Here is a 24,270-nt window from a genome sequence, read left to right on the forward strand (position 1 = left end):
AAACAACGCTTTGGCATTTGAAGAAACATTCTATTGAAACTTCTCTGTTGTTATGATAACAAATCCATGATTTTGATAAAAACAATTGTGAATAGTTTTATTGAAACATGATTTTAATTTATTTTTATTGTGTTTCATCTATGATCTACTAAACAGAATGTTTTGGTTTATGCAAAAGTTTTAGAAGATATTTCCACTACAAATAATTTTAAATTTTGAAAATAAGAATGATCTCTCCTAAAATCAAGTCCTCTCTCATTCAATTAAGAACAAGCTGGTCTGTCTGCTAATTTCAATATAGTTTTGATCAAATACACAATTCGATACGAGCTTAATTTTGACCAGACTGACTGAACCGAATCGAAATATAAAATATAAGTGACTCATAACAGTTTGAATTTCATAGTTGAAATTGATTGTAAAGTTTAACGATAAACTTTTGACGCAATCTAACCAAAGAAAATACAGTTTGCAATACTGGTCCTATTTAGATCTTACTTCGAGAACTGTGATGACTATGGCGAAGTCTTTAATTCGTACAGTGAAAATTGTAATCACAGCTCATTTCTAGGAAAGCGTCAATTATTAAGATTGTTTCTCTATCAAAATACAATAATTAAACTTAATATTTGTACGTATCTCTGAAATAAAATTAGCTATAATGTAAACCAGCATCCTGGTTGTCATTACCTGATAGCCTAGAAGTAATCTACCTAACAACAGATAAAATCCACATATAATCTCCTTAATAATTAACAACCTAAAATGCTGTCTTTTCCAGCGGCGCCAATCCATTCGTCAGTTGCCAGCGTCCGTCGTACCAAGCGTCTCACTCTGGATATCCCGAATCTCTTGAAACAGCAGCTCCTTCCACTGTTCGATGGTTAACTCTTGCTGATCGAGAGAATGATCGTACGGAACCGGCGCAGGGCGGTTCACTTCATCATCGTTGCACCACAAACTAATGTAGGGATGCGCCAGCGCATCCTCCACTGAGATTCGTTCGAGCGGGTCGATTTCCAGCATCCGTTGCAGTATACTCCGCGCGTTATCGTTGTTCAGTTCGGCATTGTTGGAACCTTCGATGATCAGAAAAGCTGAGTCGGGAAAAAGCTGTTCGAACTGCACTCTACTGTTTCCGGGTAACGTCTTTTTGATGTAGCCTTGCGTCGACAGAGTTGTTCGCGAAATGAAATCGGATGATGGCATTCCCAGTGTGGTGATTATTCGATTCCACTGATCCATATAATCGGTTCCCGGAAAGAGAACCCGTCCGGTGATGAGCTCAGCCATGATGCATCCTATCGCCCAAATATCTACTCGAGTATCGTAGTCCATGTTAACGATGACCTCCGGCGCTCGGTAGTACCGCGTAACCACGTACTGAGTCATCATGAAACTGTTCTGAACAGATCGAGCCAGGCCAAAGTCAAGGATTTTAAGTGAACAATCCGCTCGTACGACGATGTTGGTCGGCTTCAGGTCACGGTGAATAATGCCCGCCGAGTGGAGATACTTTATGCCACACAGCATCTGGTAGACCAAAAAGGACAGCCGCTCGTGATCAAGCTGGTTACCGATCACGTTGCTCAGGTTAGCGTCCATGCGTTCGGTGAAGAGGTAAATGTCGCGGAATGATTGCAGCGTGGTTTGTGGTGAATATGCGTACAATAGTTTGATAACCTGCAAAATAGAGGGTGTTAGATGTTAGATAAATTAATTTTTGTCCGAACGATCAAAGACTTACGAATGGATGATCAACTAATCGCATCAGTTTGATTTCCCTGTAGGCTCGCTTGGCATTCGTTACATCCTGGAATGGTCGGGAAAGTTTTTTGATCGCTATTGGCATTCCGGTGTCAAAATCGATCGCTCCACTGGAAATAATTGCGATTTTGAATAATTTGTCATGAGTTAAAAATGAAAAAACATACCATACAGCACCTTGGGCGCCAATTCCAATCGGGAATAAGTTCCGAAATCTACCGGGAACTGTAAATTCGGTGTTCCCACCTATGAAAGGACTACCGGACGGCTCGGCTGGTTGCGATATTCGATCCATCTGAAAACAACAGTTAAAAGATATACTGAGATAAGCGCAAATCTAAAAACGCTTTATTCTATCCGAAAACCCCTAGAAACCGACTTTCCGTGCCATTCCGTGCTGGCTGTGATTACGTTATCAAAACACGCTCTAACTACCTTCCGCGCAACTACGTAACAAGCCAGAACCGCGGGCAGCAGAACACCATACCTACATGATGCCATTTGTGGACAACTTATTCATTCACGCTCTGAGTCAGCGGTCTAAAAAGCATGCTTCTCTGTTTACAATCGCGCACGTGATTTCGAGAAGCCCACGCGATAACGTTTCTCTAGCCGCAAGCTCTCAGCTCAGAGAAGTTCTCTTCGATTGTAATGCTCTCAGTTACTCTCGGCACACAGAAGTCAGCAAAAACGCGCGCACCCGAGAGATAGCACAATCAGAAATTAGAGAGTCCGTCATGGAAGTGCAAGTGATCGACGTCATCAAAACGATCATGACGTGATCGGGGACCGGGGGTTTCCCGACTGCCTCTCGATGCACACGCCTTCTCTACGGTCACGTACTGGTCTTCCTAGAGAAGGCGATTCATCACCAATGACGACGGAGACGACGATGACTGGTGCTCTGAACATGTTACGTCTACATATTGCGATCAATGCGAACTGGAGCAGCATAAGTGGAGTGCAGAAGGGTGCGTGATCTCATCAATTACGGAAGGCCAAGAACGAGAGCACCGGAAGTGGAAGGTCATTTGCGGTGTCAGCACATCTGCTTCGAAATTGGTGCGAAATTCTGCGGTTGACAATGCGTCGCGTCGCGCCTCAGGATAGTGTGCGTGTGCCGCGCGCGCGGTGGCAGATATTATTCGGGCCTACTGCGATGAGTAAGCAATTCACACGTGAGAAAGACAAACAGAGACCAGCAGCGGAACATATTCAATATGCTGCTTAGGGTAAACAGGTATAATACGCCCCCCCTAAGGAACATCGTCAATATTGTAGCTATGTTTATCACAAACAACAAATCTTTCATGCAGTTGGATACACTATTTAGTTGGTAATGCACTGCTATTATTTTGTTTTGTAATTACTCTTACACAAAAACGTCATAATTTTATTAAAAAATATGACAAAACTGCAAGCTTTCAAATCTACCGGGGCAAAACGCCCCAGATGCAGTATAATATGCCCCATGCAGTAGCTTCATATGCCAGCTCAGCATGCGAAGTGAAACAGCGCTTGAAGTCTCAAAAGCAAACACTAAAGCAATGAACAAATCAGCCGGGCTAGCGGTGGGGCATATTGCCCGGGAGCTGTACTGTAGCAGAAAGCATTGAATACTTAAGCAAATTATACAATTGTTATCGTTTCTTAACTAGATACAGATGCTTAGAGGTTCATTCGAGATATATAAGTACAAATACCGGGTAATAAACCCTATACATTAGTAAAAAAAACGTTACGGAAACGCTGCAAGAAATTAGATCTGAAGCAGCTCAAATCAAAATTGATTTTTGTTTATTTTTCGCTTCTAGTGACAATTATCAAACTTGTGCAGAAGGTTGGTCCTATGACCCGCTACGGACTCCCAATAGTCTCATGTTTTATTTTTTGTGTGTTTCCGAATAAATGGACTGGGGCGTTATGCCCCGGGGGGGGGGGCGTTTCATACATATTTACCCTACCTCTGGCGATGGAAAACCGTCAAACAACAAATCAGTGCTTTTAATGCAAAACATTCTAGCTTTAAGTTAGATTTAGTTTCAGCTCGTAGTCGGCAGCGAGGATAAAAAATTTGTTTTAGTTATTAAGATACTTTAGAAAGTAAGCTACCAGATATAATTGGCGCCGTTAAATATTAAATTGTATTTGTGCCGTGTCAAATAAATTATAGATGAAGAAAAAAAAAGACAAACAGAGCGATTAGAAAACTGTAGAGACGAAGGTGGCTGGAGGAGACCGACCAATTATAGGTTGTCTAGGAATTTTAAATTAAGGTTTCGAATTGCTTTCAGATGCGGGAAAAAAACAATGCAAAGCTTGATGTTGGAACAATTTTTGTTTGATGTTGTTCTGGAAGAAATGATTCACTTTTGCATTTTCATCTGCACGTACTGGTAACAGTAAGCTGTGGTTACATCATGTGTAAAACAAAACAGACTGTTTAAGGTGTAGTGTGTAGTAGCCACCACCTGGACGACGAGGAATTTTCAAAGGCACAAGACTCGGAAACAGTTAATTTCATGTTTTAATCACCATAACAAACATGAGGATATGTTTTCACAGGTGATGCTTTAACTATTAGTGGTATAACTTTGAAACCCATCTATTGAACAATTAAAGATTCTCTAAAAGTAGGGTAAAGAGGTATTAAAAATAGCTGTAGCTACAAGTGTTTGAATTAACTAAAATATAAATAATTGATTCTTACCAATTGTGGCTGTAAGCGTCAACCAATTGAACAATTAACAACTAACCTAATTAATGACAAATCTTGTTGTTAAGTCAACGTTTTTTATTTTCTAATCAATTCATTTAAAACACAACCATTTTGTTTCTGTTGCAGCATGATTCTGCTTGTTAGTCTTTTTTTTTATTGTAAAAAAAAACAATTTTACAAAAAATAACAATTTCAATTCTTGTAATAACAAGTTAATCAAGCTTCGTGAAAAGAGAAATATAACAAACGCAGTTTAACTGCAGAGACAACACTTCAACGGCTCATTGTCAGAGCGCTGGCATTCAATGTGAAACCATTCACTACATGTGATGCATTTCTGCCAGCCAGCTCAGTGTTTTGAAACGCCAAACAGATATCCACATGTATGACAAATAATATCTTCCTTCCTGTCTAGTTTAGCCTTTGGCTTTCGCGTAGGTCTTTTTCGAATATTTTTCATATCCTTTGCTACCTGCTCCTGCTTCAGCTTCTTCCGGTATGGCGACGACGTGAGTTCCTCGCAATGATTTTTTTTTCTGTTAACCTTCCGCTTACTTATTTTTTGCACTGCAGCTTCCAGCTCAGAATCTCTATCGAGCACCAACGGGAGATCATGTTTAGCGGACCGAACTGCGGCGTTCGGCCAATCCCACCTACGTCGTTTTGCCAATGTTATCTGTTCAGAAACTGATGGTGTCTGATTTGACTCTATTTTGACGGTGCAGAGAGACGGCGAATTTCTATTCTCATTTGTCAATGGCGGTCGGTTCTGATACTCCGGAATCAACAACTCCGGTTCTTGATCCATCACAACGGTTGAGCTGGCATCGGTGTCTTGCACGACAAGCGATGTAAGATTTCCGTTTTCATCCACGAAATAAAATGTGTTGATGTCCACTATCAGATTATTATCTGGTACAACGTCTCCAAGTTCAACAGTGAGTTGCTGTTCATTCTGTACAATTTTCGGTGAGGAATCAATGGTTTGAAAGGGTCGCCCGAGTCAGAATCAGAAGCCGCAAAATCAGCGTCAGAAAATACATTTCGGTCAAATGGCATTATACCGGTTGTTTTATAACCATTATGAGCCACGGTCTTCTTGGCAGTTTGTTTGAATGCCTCGTTAACCAAAGCAGCAACGTTGTATATTGTTACTGCTTTTCCACCATTCCGTTTAAGAAGCCTATCTAATGCTTCAGAATAGGCTCCTTTAAAAGGACCCATAAATGCCACATCGAGTGGCTGTAGCTTATGAGATGTGTGAGGCGGAATTGATAAAATTCGGGTGTGGTTGATCCTTGCCTTCTCCAGAACCTCCAGGTTTCAAGTATGGCTTGAATGGCCATCTAGAATTAGTAAAACCGGATCTTCTTTCGTAGGACGATAGCACCTCAAGAAGCTATCGAACCATTGAGAGAACGTCTCCAGAGTACTCCACCCACTGGAGTTGCAAGCGAATTTGGACTCCGGTGGAGCTCCAACCATCAGTGCGTCATGCATCCGTTGTCGCGGGAAGATGAAGAACGGATCCATGAACGTACCGGAAGCTGACATGGCCATCGTTACAGTCGTTTTTTCACCTCTTTCTGCCGAAACTAGTCTGCCAACTTGATGTTGCCCTTTGTTTGCCAGTACCTTCGTCTTTCGCCCCTGGACCTGAAGTGAACAATTTAAAAAAGTGAAAAATAACATCCAAAAGCATAACATCACTCTATATACAGTGCCGACACTCGTTTCGTCAACGTTGATAACCCTACTGGGTGGGTAGGGATGCTCATCAAAGACCCGTTCCAGCAGATCGAAAAACTGCGCAACACTTTTTCGATTCAAGCCTCTTGCCCGTGCGATAGAAGTGTTTTCCGGTGTTCGAAGGGAAATGTTTGGATGACGCTGAAGAAAACCTTTTAGCCAATCTGGCCCAGCTAGCTTGAGTTCCTTGTCAAATGGATGCGGAATCCCATTTTTTTCAACCATCTGATACGCTAAGCTTCGCATGTTCCGAGTCGTTAATCCGTAGAAGCATTGACACATTTCGATCGCGTACGCGGCCAGCTGCTCCTCCTGCTGGGGTGAGAATACTGTGGCAAAACTTCCCAGTCGAGCTAACTTTACATTCTCTGGATGTACCGTTGAATCTAAATACCGCCTCAAAGTACGTTTGGGAATGCCGTATTGGATTGCTGCTTGAGTTTTAGACAAACCGAGGTGTACGGCTTTCATGGCTCGGGACAGATTCTCAATGTTCCACGACCGTCTTTTTGTCGGTTTACGAATAGGTGTACGTGCCATCTACGAAACAAGAATGCACGGTTAGGTTGCACCAGCAATAGGGCATATTACCCCGACTGGAAGCAGGGCATATTACCCGTAGTAGTAGCGTTGCCGAAATTATTAAATATTTTAGCAATTTAGGCAAATCTTACCATTTCTCCACTTGATACAGCTGCTTATTGGTTCACTTAACAGGATTAAGCGCAAATAACGCTAGCTAAACTATATTAATTAACAAAAGAACCTTACGTAAATGATGCTGAAAATTGAGCTGAGGCACTTCAAACCAAAGTTGTTTTATCTTTCTGTTTGGTTGCTAGTGACAACAGGTAAACTTAGATAGTATACTAGTTACATGAAACACTAGGGATTCTCAATATTTTCGTATCTGAATATTTGCATATTCCCGAAAAAAAGGACTGGGGCGTTTCGCCCAGGGGGGGGGGGGGGGGCGTTTTATACCTCTTTACCCTAACATTACGATTCCTTTTTCGCAAATCGGTGGAACTTTACTTTCGCGCTCGATTTTTGAAGTTTACATGTGATTTTATATGGAAAAATGCAATTTTTCAAAACTCATTCTCCAGAGATGTCTAGTTGGCTTCCGAAAATGTAACAACACATAATATTTGTAGGAAATTTTCCTGGAAAAATTTCTCAGAAGACCCTAAAGCGATGTACACAAATTACGCAACACTAAAAATCTAGATTCTAGACCCCCACCCCTATGTAATAATAAGCAACTCCCCTCCCCTAAAATTGCGTTACGCTGAACAACCTGTTCCCTGCCAAATTTTCAATTTTGAACAAACATCAAAGTGTTTTTTTAGTTAGTTGTCTCGACCACAACATCCCCCACCCCCTCCAACATACTCCGCCGAAGATGGTCCTAAGAAAAAGTCACTCGATAGCGGCTAGTGCTTGCATATCCTACTCGAGCATATTATATGTCTTGTACCCGTAGCAGAGTAGCCATTTCAAAATCTGTGTTTCGACAAGAAAAACCAGGGAAACGAATATTTGTTTAAAACTAAAATGAGATTCAAAAAAATGCTGAATACAGTTCGATAATTTGTGAATGATTCAAACTATAAAAATTTAAATTTCGAATTAACATTAAGTTTTCCTCCACTCGATAGAACTCGATTTAGCTTTTAAAATTGCATTGAGGCAGCCATCTAGTTCCTGAACTTAGTTTCGTTCAGGTTCTATTGAGACCAAATCAAAGAGGCCAGATGATTCTGGAACATGTCTGCAATTGCTCGAAAAAACGGAAAAATCTGTTTGAAATCTGAAAAAATAGTAGGAGGGTGGTATCCGTGATACGACCGCGTAGTTGACGTAGGACTACAATAGTTTTATATTTCCCTTTGAGGCTCTGTTTAATTTGAGCTCGTTTTACTTCTAGCACGGTTCGATTTTGGCACACATGTGCTAAAACGAGCGATTATGTCTAAACACATTTCTTAGTCTTCTTGATAATTCCAACAAATTTAAGCTCAACATCCTCCAAAAGAAAGGTATTTTGGTTCTTTATATTGCCAAAGCGAATGACCGGAATTGGTAAAACGGTTCCTGGAACATGACCGGAACATGTGCCGGTTATATGTATAACAGTGCTGATAAAAGTCATTTTCCCCTGCAAAATTCTTCGAAAATTACAGCCAATCATTTTCAATTTTCACTTCCAATGATCGCAGCACTCTTACAGATACACTAGATTTTCGTCCTAGTAACGTGCTGTTATACTCAGATGAAATAGATCGCGCGCATCGTTCACGGTAACGGAATAAAGTTTGACGACAAATCCAACCAAATGATCTTCACTTCAAAGCGAAAAAGAAAAACAAACAGTCCACTCAACCAAAATAAACCTCACCGAAACACTTTTTCACTGACACTAACCGATGCCTTGACAATCTTCGTTAACATAAAATATAATGAGGTGTTTTGACAGTTCACTTCCATGCAAAAAGCGGGAAGGGAGAACTCTGAAAGGATTGTAAAACAATAACGTTTATGGATGCTTTTTTTCACTTTCACTCAAGAGTGTCAACAAATATCAACCCTGAATTGTATAATGATCATGATCTAAGCAGTACTAAGCCTCTAATTATTCGGGTAGTAATATCAAGTATCTAGGTCATCAGCCTTAGTTACTCAAGCGACACCTCAAACGACTTGAACTAAAACTAGTTCATTGGAGGAAATATCCATGAAAAAACGATTTGAAAAGAGAACCGTTCATTTTTGGCAAATTTTGCCATGTCTTGTTTGGCGAAATCAAACGGCGTCTGTTTTGATTATTTATTTGCAGCACTCTATTTTAAAAGAAAAAATGTTCTCCTTAACATTGATGAATATCTTTCATTCTAATACAGTCAATTTTCTTCAATACGCGAAAAGGCAAGCTTCTATACAGACCTAAATTGAGTACGATTTAGTAGAAATTAAACAATATTTATTTGTTGTTATGGCTAACTCTCCAATCACCAAGCGGCAAAGATGTCACATAATAAAATGTTCCTGCAATTACAAGTTCGTGGAAAAAATAACGATAAAAAATTACAGTTTTTGAACCAAAATGTTATTCACAGAAAACTTAAAATGGACATGAGAAAAACAGAGTGTAGAGTTTAAAAATAAACAACGCGATTATCTGTACAATGAACCTAATTTATATACTCTGCTATCTGCCTCTACCGACACGTACAGAATTTTGCTGTCCCCGGTGGCGCAGCGTATTTTGCGGTACCCGAACAATCATATTCAATTCTGATATTTGCTACTACATATACGAAACAAAAAGAAGAAGAAGACAATTTAAACGGCAATTCGATTGTATTCCAGATCGCCAAACGATACCTACGCGTTAACGCAACACGCCCCATTGTGCGTCGACAACGGCAATGTAGTCTTAACTTGGCTTGGTTGCACACAAATGGATATCGAGTTCTACTGTACTGATAGACGACGAGTGACCAACCAGCGCTCTATTCATACATTGCTAGGTGCAGTACTGTTGCCTGTGCCAGCATGTTTTCCATCAAGACATCAGTTTTAATAACATTCTGACAGCAGAACGTGAAACTGTCTGATAGTGGAGGTGGTTACGAACTTTCCGAAAAAGCTTCACCTTCAAGACATCAATATAGTCTAGGCTCATAGAAGCAAACGTTAGTTGACCTATTGGGACGGGGGGATTCTGTCAAATTTTTTTTTGCCACTGCTATACGGGATATCACAGCAACCAGTTGATGTCTATTCATGAAGTCTGTGCCAGAGGTGCTCGCATGTGATTGGTACATTGTTCGTGAAAATTCGACCTTGAAACTTTTATTCAATTTTTACTGTTAAACAATGAAATGATAATGATAACTGAGGAATCACAAAATTGTCCATCATTTTATCAATCCAACGACATATTGATTATTGTAATCCATTATGTGGTTACACCAGCATTACCGTTTGAAATCTTTCATTCCAACGTTACACCTTGGTTTTAGTTTCCGCAGAATGTATCTCGATATAGTGCGGTTAGACGTAGTCCTACGTCAAAAAAAAATCCCTGGTTCGAAAAATTCGCTCATGCTGGTAAAAGTCTGCAAGAATCTGCACACATTTTGAGATAGTCTGCACAAATAGAATCAATAAAAATCTGCACACGAAAACTAAAAACCTACGTTTTGCAGACAAATCTTCACACAACCCTGAACGATATTCTCTCTCCAACTGTTGATGAAAGAGGAAATACAGTCATGGAGAAAATAATAAATACACTTGCAGTGTTAGATAATTTTTCGTATTTGCGCACTGATTTTAATTTTTGTATGATGTTATGTTACGTCATTATGATCCGCAGACAATCTTTTTAAAAGAGGCACGGAGAAATGACTGGAGAAATTTCTTTGTCGGTGATTCCGAAAATTTTTTGCGTGAGTTAGTGTTTTGAAAGTGGCGACAAAAATAAATACAATATTGAAATATATATATATACAAAACAATCCAAATTAGCTTTATTCCTCTACATATCGTTGGCAAAGTGACCTTTAACGTTAAAAAACCTCACTTTCAAAATTTTGTGGCTTTTCCTTTGTTTTGTAAAGCCATATTCAATCTTCCTGGTATGTTTACCACCAGGTTTTCACGAGTAGACGCTGAACTAGCTTTTCACGCTTCCTGCCCGACGTTCCATAAGTCTGTTTTATTCTTTGGATGATGCTTTGCAACCTAGACTTTCCCAACCTTCCATAGAATTTCTAAAGAATTTAAATTAAAAGTCTGCGCTGGACAAACTAATAATTTTAAATTTTCGTTTGAAAATCATCTTCGTGTTTTCAATGCTATATGTTTAGGATCGTTACTCTCCAACGAAGAAGCATGTTTTCTTTGGCATACGGAAGCATTGCGCAACGTAAAACATCTACACAGTCGTTAGTATTCATAGTCTATGTTTTAAAATCAATGGGTTCCATACCAGCATCAGAAAACAGTATTACATCGTTTCGTGGTCACTTCCAAATTTTACTACATTCGTGGTTGATTGTGCGTTGAAGGCAGTGTTATTATGCTGACCGTTTGAACCAAAAAGGTTAAAATTCGACCCATCCGACCAAAACACTATGTGCCATTTAGTTGCACCCTAGTCTAAAAACTTTTTAGAAAATTCAGTTCTTGCCAAAATGTGTCACTTTTGAAGTAGAATAAAGTTTCCTGTGTACCAAGGTGGTCGATTTTGCTTCCATATGCCGAAGAAAACATGCCACTTTGTTGGATCTCTATGCAGTATTACGATCCTAAACATACAGTATTGAAAACACGAAGATGATTTTCAAACGAAAAAATAAAATTATTAGTTTGACCAGCGCAGACACCTAATTCAAATCCTTAAGAAATTCTATGGAAGATTGGAAAGGTCTAGGTTGCAAAGCATCATCCAAAGAATAAAACAGACTTATGGAAGGTCGGACAGGCAGCGTTAAATGCTAGTTCAGCTTCTACTCGTGAAAACCTGGGAGTAAACATTCCACGAAGATTGAATATGGCTTTACAAAACAAAAAACAGGCCAAAAAATTTTGAAAGTGAGTTTTGTAACGTAAAAATTCTCTTTGCAAACAATATGTAGAGAAATAAAGCTAAATTGGATTGTTTTGTATATATATTTCAATAGTGTATTTATTTTTGTCACCACTTTAAAAACACTAACTCACGCAAAAAGAAATCGGAATCACCGACAAGGAAATCTCTCCAGTTATTTCCCCGTTCTCTTTCAAAAAGAGTGTCTGCAGATCTTAATGACGTAACATAACATCATACAACAAATAAAATCACTGCGCAAATACGAAAAATCATCCAACACTGCAAGTGTATTTATTTTTTTCTCCATGACTGTATAATGAAAGTTAGAAACGAATGATCTGAGGAGATAGATAAAAAAACGATTGTACTGTCTGCTCAGTTTGCGGCCTTACTGAAACCAACCAGATAAGCTGCGGTTCAGAGAAGCTGCTCATGATTTGGGTAATTTGTTATTTCCGGTATTTGTAGGAAAAATCCGTCATTTGTGATCACAGATTCTGTGATTTGAAGAAGAAAAAAAATCTGTGATTTTACAGAAAATTCTCTCAAAATGGTAACTCTGGTCCTACCGGTCTTATGAGGTCTTGTGGAGTCCATAGTAGGCACGACTGCCAGCTAGAATACGTTTGCGGATTTATCTGCTGCCGTTGTTATCTGACGTTGTCAACGATCCGAGGTACACAAACTCGAACTCATCTCCGTCGACCACTACGCTACTGCCTATGCGAGCCCTATCGCGCTCGGTTCCCCCTGCTAGCAGATACTTGGTCTTCGACGTATTCACCTTCAATCAAACCACTCCACTGTTTAGCAATCGCCTGGATCGTTCTACCGACAAAGTTCACGTCGTCAACCTTAACTTCACTTATCGTGGGTCTCTCTCATCCATGATGCCATTCAGGTGTTCAAAGTAGTACTGCTTCCACCTGTCGATCGCCTCTCGTTTATCCGTCAAGATTCCTTCATTTTTATCTCGTTACATTTCAGCACTATTTCCTTACTTTGCACCTTTTTAGGCGGCGTTTTTTGTCCCGGAAAAGGTAAGTCTGCTGTCTTCGTTTCTGTTTGTATCGACTCGTGTTATGACGGGTCCCTTGCTGCATTCTTCTCGTTAGAATCGTTAGATACTCCTCGTCGAACCAGCCGTTACGTCGATTCCTCTCGACGAATCCAACAGCACCTTCCACTCCGTTGTTGATGGCTGCTTTCAATGGTACTACAGAAATCCTCCAGAGGGGCGTTCGTAAGCTCTGCCTCAAGGGTTTGCGCGTAATCATTAGCGACTTCGGGGAGTTCAAGTCGCTCCAGATAATACCGTGGCGGGCGACGGGTTTTGTTAACAACCAAAAGTGGGCGCATTTTGACTATCAGGAGATAGTGGTCAGAGCCGATGTTTGTGCCACGATCGGTTTGGACGTCGATAATATCCGAGAAGTGCCTTCCGTTAGTCAAAACGTGATCGATTTGGGTCTAAGTCTGTTGTAGTGATCTCCAGATGTACCGATAAAGGGAGACTATGCTAAAAGTAGGTACAACGTGTTCTTAGAGGCGGTGAAGTCGAAGGCCGTTTTCGTTTGTAAGCCATTGTGCGCTGAACTTTCCAATAACCAGTCTGAATTCCTCCTCCTGACCAACCTGTCAGGGCTGTGCACGTTGATGATGCTAACGTTGATGAAACGGCCCTTGATCCTCAACTTGCACATTATGTTGTCGATTGGGCACCACCCAATCACGAACTGATTGGAATTGCGCTCCATCAAGGCGCGCAAGGCAGCGAACTATTTCTGAAGATGGCCGAAAGAAATAAAGTAGGTCGAAACGTAAAGAAATAAGAAAAAGATTTTCATGTACCACCGAAAGGCATCAATTCAAACCTGCAAATAAAAAAACACAAAAAACACAAAAAAAATCACGAACTTCTGCATTTTGTACATCACAATGAAAGGTGTGCCCAGCTCGTGTGTATTGCCACAGCTCAGTCTTGCGGATCCTCAACATTGATCAGCTGCCCCTAGCATTGAGAACAGACGCCCATCTTGGTGAACAGACGCTCAGGTTGGCGAATCAGTTTCATTGGATTTTGAAAAAGACTTTTTTAAGAAACCTTATGCAAAACTGGAAGGGACAAATGTTGCAATAAATTTGGTAGACAGATTATCATCCTATGAGGTTTCATCTGCCAGTTTGCGCCTCATGGTGAATTGAGAATGTACAGAGAATGATATTTTCTACATTTTTGGAATAACTCGGTCTATGTAAAAGCTTTTTTGCACCTTCTACAGAGTTTTGTACTTGGATGATATAAGAATACACACAGGGTTTACAAGTTTAGGATTTTTTTCGCCACGAACAGTCATCGGGCGCGGACGCGTTTTCATTTCGCTCCGCAATTAACTTGTATTTTTATTTTTTTTTTACACCTTGACGGCGTCGCGAGTGCACGTAAGCAACAATTTATTTATTTATAAACAATCTTTGACCGTCGCGCTACCGCGTGTATCTAACCTTTTCTCGACAATTCGTACTCGCCGCGTAACAATTTTTAATCAGTGTTATGGAAAAGTGTGGCATAACCCACTGTACTTCGACCGACAACCGTTTCCTGTGGAAATGCGAAGGAATATGCAAAAGGCACTTCCACGCTGCCTGCGTAGGAACCCGTAGAAACCAAGAAGAACTACTGCGTTCTTCATGCTGCCCTTATGCATAGAATGCCAGGAACAGTTCATGGACCAACTCCAACTGAAGAAGCTCATCCAGCACCAGAAAGTTTTAACAGAAAGTATTGAATCACAAATCAAATCAAATCATTCAATAATCAGTCAACTTCTTAAACTGACTGTAATGCACGACACACTGGACAGTATCAATACACTGCTTTCTGAATTGAAGACGGAAATTAAAAAAGTAAATATCAACACAAACAATGCGTCGGCAAAAACCATAAATCGCATTTCGACGCTGTTCGGCGAACTTGGCCATGACTCCATATCGGACATATCGGACATTAGCAAAGAAAATCGGCAGCACACAAAGAACATACAACAGCACCTGGAAAAAGCATTTACTAATATAGAATCAAAAATTTACAACATGGAACACCAAATAGAAGCTATACAAAATAAGAAAACAAACTGCAGTACAACGGCGCAGGAACTAATCAATGAATTAAAAGCGCTCAAAGAATCGAATTCACTCCAGCCAAAAACAGACAATCACCCCAGTCTGGCTGAAGAACTTCGCCTTTCATTGCCACTTCCAGAATCGAACTCAGAAGAACACCGTACTCCAAATTTCACATCAGGCTGGCGCCTAATTGGCAATAAGAAAGTATGGAAACGCGACTGGACTGAATATGACGCCAGACAGCGTAAAAGACGCATGCAGGAAAAGCAAGCAGAAAAGGCCGCTCGTAAACGTATGCAGCAACGCAAACGTCAGCAGGAAAGCTCAAACCCTATCAGCACAAGTAACAACACCTATAAACACGGAATAAACCATTTCGCCTGCAACTCAAAGAAAACTCAAATTGCTGAAATGCCAAAACAACCACTACCCTCGGACAAAGACCTCCTGGCAGCTGCACGCGTTCAATTTGCTGGGCCGCCGAATTCAGACATAACATCAAAATTTATAAATTTCCAAAAAGGCGAAACTATCAACCCATATCGGACAGAAAAAAATGCAACTAACAATGAAAATTCTGCACCGGCTCCTGCCAGCAACGCCAGCATACAATCAGCACCGCAAGACAGCCAATTTGAACTTGACCCCATGCGTCCACCAATCGTCCGACTTACGCAGCAATCATCGAATGGCGACGAGCGCTTTTTGAAGGCTAGACTCCGCGACCCAAAAGTAATGCATATTACACGTCTATATCTCGCATACATGAAGGACCAACCATCATCTGTATGCGTAGAAGGAATGACACCAACCAGTATAAGAATGCTTCTCGCATCCGAAGGACTGCCGACATCTCCAGAACAACTCCAACGCGTCTTTATTGAAGTCCATCAGGAATATGGACTCACGCCAGCCGAAGCAGTAGCCGACGTCATTTTTTATCAAATGAACGCACGCACCGTCTTCAACAACTTCGCGAAAGTGTAAATAAATTTAGTACAAATTTTCGCAAGTAAGGACGCCCTCTTCTGAGGCAGAACCATTATATTTTAACATAAGTAATAACTTGACTAACACTTCTTCGCTTCCTCGACAGAATGCGACTGAAATTCTTATCTATTGTCAAAATTTCAATCGCATGAAAAGCCCAAGCAAAATGAAAGAAATTCAACAAAATCTATTGTCGTCATCTTTTAAAATAATTTTAGGAACTGAAAGTAGCTGGGACGAAAGCGTAAGAAGCGAAGAAGTATTTGGAAACAATTATAATGTATTCCGGCACGATCGGAATTTGTCTACCAGTCAAAAAAGTCAGGCGGTGGAGCTATCATTGCCATTAATGTAGACTTTACTTCTGAAGAAATAATATCCGACAAATATAAAGAATTTGAACACGTATGGGCCAAAGCATTTATTGCTGGCGAAGAACATATCTTCTGTTCCGTGTACTTTCCACCGGAACATGCTCATAAACATTCGTATGAATTATTTTTCAAAACTCTGGAATCTATTATGTCTAACATGAAACCAGAAGTAAAACTGCATGTCTATGGCGACTTCAACCAACGTAATGCAAACTTTATTGTAGACATTGAAAATGAATCTATCTTACTCCCAGTCGTAGGCGAAAACGAAACACTGCAGTATCTTTTTGGCAAATCCTCAGAACTCGGTCTATATCAAATCAATCATGTCAAAAACAAACAAAATGCATATTTAGACCTATTATTCACAAACTGCACTGAAGACTTCTGTGTAGATGCATCATTGACTCCCATCTGGAAAAATGAAGCATTCCACACAGCAATTGAATATTCAATAGTAATGAATAACACTTCGTACCCCAGCGACTGCGAGTACGAGGATGTACCGGAATACCACAAAACTGACTTCGAACAAGTCAAACGTAGACTTCGCATAATAAATTGGCGTAGTATAATTTGTAAAGAAGGAAATGTCAACGAAGAAGTAACAAAATTTTATGGAATAATTAATCAAATTATATCAGAAAATGTACCTCTAAAAAAAAAGAAGACGAACGAACACCAACAAATATCCAGTGTGGTTTAATCCACAATTGAAGAACCTAAAAAATAGAAAACAAAAAGCACATAAAATATACAAAAAAGACAACAATAGCGAAAATTTTCAAAATTACCAAGAAATTTGCTGTCAAATTGACGCAGCCATTAAAATTGCACATGAAGAACATAATCGTAAAATCGAACATCAAATCAAGTCTTGCCCTAAGAACTTCTTGAATTACGTAAAAACCAAACTAAAAAGTAACAACTTTCCATCACGAATGCATCTTGACAGTAATGTAGGACAAACTAGTAATGAAATATGTAGTCTTTTTGCCACTTTCTTTCAAGAAATTTACACCACATATGAAGAAATAGATCGCGACCGCGAATACTTCTCGTATTTTCCTGAATTTTCGAATTCTTTATCTGTCAATCAAATATCTGAATTCGAAATTCAAAACGCACTTAAAAATTTAGACGCTACGAAAGGTCCTGGACCTGACAGAATAGCTCCAATTTTTCTCAAAAACTTGACAGAAGAACTATCTACACCCTTACAACACCTTTTTAACATGCCCCGTAGAATGGAAATTTCCCAGAACTCTGGAAAACGTCATATTTAGTGCCAATTTTCAAATCTGGAGCTAAATCTGACATTCGTAATTATCGTGGAGTTGCCATTATTTCATACATTCCAAAATTATTTGAATCAATAATTAATGAAAAAATCTTTCAATAAGTAAAACACCAAATTACAACTCAACAGCACGGCTTTGACAAAGGCCGATCAACTACCACAAATCTTTTAGAATTCATAACTTTCACTCTGACTGTAATGGACAACGGTAACCACGTAGAAGCTCTTTATACGGACTTTAGCAAGGCATTTGACAGAATCGACATACCATTATTGCTCTTCAAGCTCGAAAAATATGGAACTGAAACAAAATTTTTGGAATGGCTGCAGTCATACTTAACAAAACGAACACAAATAGTCCGCTTTCAAAATTCCTTTTCAAACCCAATAGAAGTAACTTCTGGGGTTCCTCAAGGTTCCCACCTGGGCCCTCTTCTTTTTATATTATACGTAAATGACATTTCCTTTCTTCTCAAGTCAATACATGTGCTTGCATATGCTGACGACATGAAGCTCTTTATAGAAATAACCAATGCAGAAGACGTCGAAATATTCCAGAATGAAATTAATGTATTCTACACTTGGTGCAACAAAAGCCTATTACAACTCAACATTAAAAAATTTAATTCAATAGCCTTTAGCAGAAAAACAGTAACACCACCTACAAACATTTTCTTAGGAAACCCACCAGTAGAAAAATGCAAAATCGTGAGGGACCTAGGCGTAATCTTAGACTCCAAACTTACATTCATAGAACATTATAATACAATTATCAACAAAGCAAATAGTATGCTGGGCTTTATAAAACGCTTCGGCCACAATTTTCAAGACCCATATACAATCAAACTATTATATATTACATACGTCCGACCAATTCTGGAATATTGTAGCATTGTATGGAATCCCTATATTGCCACACATGAAGAACGCATTGAATCTGTCCAAAAACAATTTCTTTTGTACGCGCTTCGTAAGCTAAATTGGACATCATTTCCCTTACCATGATATGAAGCACGCTGCATGCTTATAGACATACAAGCACTTAAAGAACGCCGCGATCTTTCAATGCCTTATTTTATCAATGACATTATTTCTCAAATCTTCTAAATTATTATCGCAACTAAATTTTTATGCACCTTGTCGTCAATTAAGAAATCGTAAAATATTTTCGGAAAGCTCTCACAGAACTAACTACTCAAAAAATGGCCCAATAAATTGCATGATGCGTCACTATAATCAGCACTGCGAAAATATCGACATCACCATGGGCAGAAATCAAATAATAAAACGACTAACTACTGGAAATAATGTATAGAATATAAGAAAACATTGTATTATTATAACTGTAGTCTACATTTGCTTGACGAAATAAATAAATAAATAAACAGTGAAAAGAAAACAAATACATATGACAATAAAAATTGCACTAGTGTCATTTCTTGACATTGAGAGTGCTCTTGATAATTTGTCCCATCGCACAATCAAAAGTTCTAATGAAAAATTAACTTTGATGCCAACATCATGCTATAGATCACGGAAATGTTAGGCAAAGAAGTGTCTGCACTCTGCAGAATTGGAAGCTTCATCAAGAAGAGTGCATCCATAAGGGGATGTGGAAGTGCTGTCACCTTTACTGTGGTCGATCATTGCGGACGAGCTTCTCAATCAACAAACAGCTGAAGGGTTTGTATTCTTCGGCTTAGCTGATGATTTAGGTATAATAGGGTATCAGTTCTATTATTTTCAAGCTTGTACTATTATTGTCGGGAGGTAAGTTAGTTCTTTGAGCAGGAGTTACCAGATCTTTTTCGGCGGAGCACTTTTTCAAACCAAAATATTTGACTGAGCACTTGTATTTTTCAATCAATGAACAAATTGACTAAAAAATGCAGGTTGGGCGTCGTACACAAATTACATAACGCATGAAGGGGAGGTGTGTTTAGAAGGTTATGCTATTTGTTTCATAGGGGAGCGGGGGTGTCTTGAGACAGCTACGTAACTATGATGTTCACTCAAAACTGAAAATTTGGACGGGAAGCAAGTTGTTTAGTGTTGCTTAGTTATACGGTAGAGGAGTCATATCCAAAGTTACTTATTGTTACATAAAGGGGTGGGGTTCTGAAATCTAGATTTTTAGAGTTACGTAACTTGTGTACGACGCCCTGGTTGGCAAATTTGATAACTGTAAATCAAGGTTCCACTACAATCTGCTAGCTCTAGCTAGAACGTCTCTATTTCAAGCTCTTCGAAGTGCTAAACAAGATACACGTAACCTTAGTGAAGTTCCGGTCCCGACCTCGGTGGAAATCTCGTTCCAATGGTAACTGAGGAAGGCTCCGTAGTTGTCTGTTCTCACATATTGGGCGGCATACAACTGCGTATGATTCGGAGCGGATGGCTGAGCCATAAAATGCGGTGTTTCACCAGTTACATCCAAGATTGTGGCCCCGTCGCGAGACTAGGTTTCGCGTTGTTTTTATTCTAAACGCCTCGGAGCACTTAGAGTGTAAGGCTGAAAAGTTAGATTTTGTAGCGTCACTAACTGTGAACTAAAACTTACTGTCAATGTTCAAAGTTTGTTATATATGAAATTTCTTCCGAAATAGTATGCCAATGAAATCAGTACTTGGAGAGAAGCTCACAGAAAAGTAATTTGGGCATATGAGGCCAGTTGTCCCGTAAAAGAAGAACGCTCTATTGGAGTTGTTTCTTGGAGTAAAATAACTCTGGAAAAACAGACAGACTAGATAACTCTTCAATATAGCAAAGTCCCGCTACTACCAATTCAAAAAATCTAAGAGAAGAAACCGGAGGTTTTATTGTGAAAAAATGCTGCACTGCAGAAAGTAATCTCAATATTGAGAAACCTCCTTCAAATAATGATGCAAAATCACTGTCCGGGGTCAAATTTAGCATCTGGTGACGATAACGAAAACATAGAAGAGAACTGTAGGCCAACAAAAACATTCAACAATCATTCAAATCGCCTGAAAAAGATAACATTGTTCTTGCACTCCTACGGAAGGCCGTGGGATCATTACTCGAAGCTTTAACATATATTTTCACATCAAGGTCTAAGCTCGGTCACATGCCTAAAATATGGAGCCAAGCACGTCAACCATGCTGAAGATTATGGGAAAAAATAGAAGAATGCATAAAATCAATCAATTTGCATACATATTTTCTAAATAAGTCAAATAATACTGGTCAATCACAAAAGGCAGATTAATCACAAAAGGCAGAAGCACGAAAGGCAGAATCATGAAAGGCAGAATTCTATGATGGTACACACAAGGCAGAATATTTCAGAAGGCGAACAAATAAGGTGACCATACAAAACGACTTTATTCAATGTATTATATGTTTGAAAATTTTGAACCAGTTGATCGATTTTCGATCTTTTTGGATAAAATTAAAGGTAATTACTTCTAGTTTTAAAAAAATCTGTGTGCTTTTATATGCATCTTATAAAAAATTATTGCAATTTTTGACATGTTTTCAAATTGAATTTACTCAAATTAAAAATATAACATATTTTTGAAAACTTCTCCATTTATACAGTCAAATGTGCCCTTTAAGTTGAGATCAATGGAATATTTTTTATGTTTGCCCCAAAAAAAAAGTCACAAACAAATGAAAAACGCATATTTTTCGATGAAAAACATTAATATCAGCACGATATAAGCATTGCAAACTGTTTCTCTCAAAAAGCCCTTAAAAGTCGTTCAAAGACAGTTTCAAGGTGAAAATTGAAATTAAGAAGTTAGAGCGCAAAATGTGTTTTTTTTTTCAATATAAATCGGTTGTTTTAAAAGATATAGAATTTTATTTACAAAGTTACTTGAAATTAACGGAGCTAGAACATTGTAGAACAACTTTTTCTTCTATCTTCAAAGATAAAAAAGTTAGATACTTAATTTCTTAGAAATTTTGGGTCACTTTAATTTTTGATAATTTTTCTATAATTGTTTCATCATATGTAACAACTTTGTAGAAGAAAGTTTTTCTCTAAAATATGCCTGTAGAGCTCTAGACCCAAATTTCCTCCTAAATTTGGTTTCTGGACCATTGTGCATTGATTGATTCACTTTCCTCTGATATGCCCCAAACATGCCGAAAGAGACAGAAATGGTAACTAATAATCCAAAAAAGGATAGCAAAGGTAAAATTTCAAAATAAAAATGTAAAATTATTCCGAATAATCGAGTCCCGGATAATCGAGTCCAACCCTTATCCTCAACTCATAGAAAAGCCTCTCGTTTAAACGCTGTGATCTACAGAGTTGTAGCGATTCAGTCCGCGGTACCCAAGTTATTCGAACGATCAGTTCAATCTCATCTTTGCGAACGAATTCGAAAGCGCGTTTCAACTGTATAACACGGCTTCTTGAAGGAAAAATGGGTTGTGAGACGTTTGATGTGTTGGGAATAGAAATTGCAATCAATTTCAGTATTAATGGAATATCTTCAGTACAAAATACAATACGTCAAGGTGTCGAAAAAACACTCCAGCACTTTTGGTGTTCAGTCAGGTGCCCCACGGGGTAGTGACCTGGGACTATAGTATAGTAAGTAAAGTATCGCAAGTAATAGGAAGCTCAAGTAAAAACATGAAAAATGGCAACTTTTAGAATGCATGTCCAATAGGCTACCAATTGAAATCGGTTTTTCGAATTTCGTCGAAAGACAGGGATCAAAGGGGCTTGAGAAAAGTCTCCATACAAAATTTCAGCCCAACCAGGCTTCGGGAAGTCGTGCCTCAATGTGCCAATCTAAAACAAATATTGCAGACCCAACCTAATCGCAGTGCTAGATTTCACTAACATGAAGTTTAGTTTTTTAACTCTAAGTTGACTAATAAATCTTTCGAAAACTTGGGCCAACATGTAAAAATGTAAAAATTAATTTTTGTTTTGCTGGTCATTAGTGAACAGTTAGTTGCAACTGCGAACGTATTTTGTGCATGCGTTTTTCTCGAAAATCTAAATCATTCAGAATATCGTTTTTAACTTGCCTTGATTTTCCATTCAAATCGAAACCTCATTTTAATTGGAAACTAATTTTTTTAGTTTTCTGTTCGTACCGTGATTAAAATGAAAACATAAGTTAGAAAAAGAACCCAGTCTGTTCAGAGCTTTCGGTATCAGTATAAATGTATATACCAAAAGGCGCATTATGGGAAAGGCAATTAACTACCTAATTAATAAGGTAAGAGTTCATCTTCGTTTGTATGTTTCGAATGATGGGTCACGCTAGATCAAACGCAGGATTATTAAATAACCAAAATAACATCGAATCTTCACTTCCTATTTTAAAAAGAATTAGGGGTGTAATTTTTTAAAATAAGAAAATTAAATCGTACCACTTCATTTGTCCACTACATTGTTATAGTAGTGAAATCATTTAAAAATTCTCTTAGGTTTACAATTTATAACATCAGATAACCGTTAGACTTATCATGTACGATTCCTATTAGATAACAGTGGAAACTGTAATTTGCAAGCAAAAATAAAAATGAATGTTGTAGCGGCATTACACCGATAATTTACCAGTTAGGTGAAAATTGTTAATATAAAAGGTGGCGCTAAACAATTTGGCACGAGGATGAGTAAGCTTGCTCTCAATCTAGTAAAATTAGCTTGTATCTTACATTCCACTAGAGTATTAAACACGGTCCGGTTGAACGATGATAACGCAAAGATCCTATCGGCGATGACTAAAACATTCCATTTGAAACCACGACCCGAAGGTAGCGATTTCGGACAAATCTTAACACCAAAGCCACTAATTTTCAGACAACTTGACACCGCTCTCTGATCTTGATCGATTGTGTAACCTTCCTCATTGGTACTGATAAGCAATCAATATTTATGGTGAAGGTGTTTGAATTTCGTACAACGCCTCCGGGTGACATGACTAAGATCACTCACCTCCAGCCAGTGTTCAGATTGTTTCCTCCTGTTGCTGTTGCTCTATCTTCCTATTACTCTCGATCCACACTCTATGCGCTTCCTCTCTCTTTTACTCACTTTATCTATGCTCCTCACCTGGTTGTTTTATATTCAAATTAGCACCAGTGGATCCAACTACTAAACAAAGGAGTTCCACTGTTATTTGTTTCGAACTGAGTCAGCCCCAAAAACCGAGCAACCGCCTATAGCCCAGTTCAATTAGTTTAAACACTAAATTGACTCCACTTTTTCGTTCTGTTTGCTTTTCTTTCTCCCTCCTTAGCCCGCACTCCAGTATTATCACAACTTTGATTACCAAAACAGGATTTAAAGTAAAACCAAACTTGTCCGGACCACTTTTTCCTTCGTTCTTTCTATTTGCTTAGAGACTCTTCCTTCCTAAACACACCGAACGACACCCGCGCGAGCGGGACAAACGCGCAAGACTGTTGCACTCTCCTGAAGACACAGACGCCCGATGGTCCGCTTGTGCTTGCTCGCTGCTGTTGTCGTGGGTCAGAGATATGCCGCGCGCTCGCCGTCCGTCTGTCCGTCGTCGTTCCGATCTGTTCGCGCATCGGAGAAAAGAACTGTGAATGCGCGAGTTTTTACGCGATGAATCATGCAGACACGCGCGTCTTGCTCGCGAGAGCAAGCTCTCCCGCTCCGGATTTACGGATCCGGCTTAGCGCG

General features: G+C 39.1%; 1 protein-coding gene across 3 annotated transcripts; it reads right to left on the reverse strand.

The window, feature by feature from the left end:
• Nucleotides 1–280: 280 nt before the first annotated feature.
• LOC129730896 (stress-activated protein kinase JNK-like) lies at nucleotides 281–24,020 on the reverse strand. 3 transcript variants are annotated; one of them, XM_055690497.1, is made up of 4 exons: nucleotides 23,557–24,020; nucleotides 1,935–2,062; nucleotides 1,748–1,877; nucleotides 281–1,683 (listed from the first exon to the last, which is right to left on the reverse strand). In XM_055690497.1, the coding sequence occupies exons 2-4, from the start codon at nucleotides 2,060–2,062 to the stop codon at nucleotides 799–801; spliced, it is 1,143 nt and encodes a 380-aa protein (XP_055546472.1). In that variant the 5' UTR covers nucleotides 23,557–24,020; the 3' UTR covers nucleotides 281–798. The 3 variants fall into 3 exon arrangements, with proteins under 3 accessions (XP_055546472.1, XP_055546473.1, XP_055546471.1); XM_055690498.1 differs by having other exon boundaries at nucleotides 23,894–23,958; XM_055690496.1 differs by lacking the exon at nucleotides 23,557–24,020 and adding an exon at nucleotides 2,147–2,853.
• Between the last annotated feature and the right edge of the window lie 250 nt (nucleotides 24,021–24,270).

The sequence above is a fragment of the Wyeomyia smithii genome, chromosome 3 (assembly GCF_029784165.1).
Source record: "Wyeomyia smithii strain HCP4-BCI-WySm-NY-G18 chromosome 3, ASM2978416v1, whole genome shotgun sequence".
Lineage (NCBI taxonomy): Eukaryota > Metazoa > Arthropoda > Insecta > Diptera > Culicidae > Wyeomyia > Wyeomyia smithii.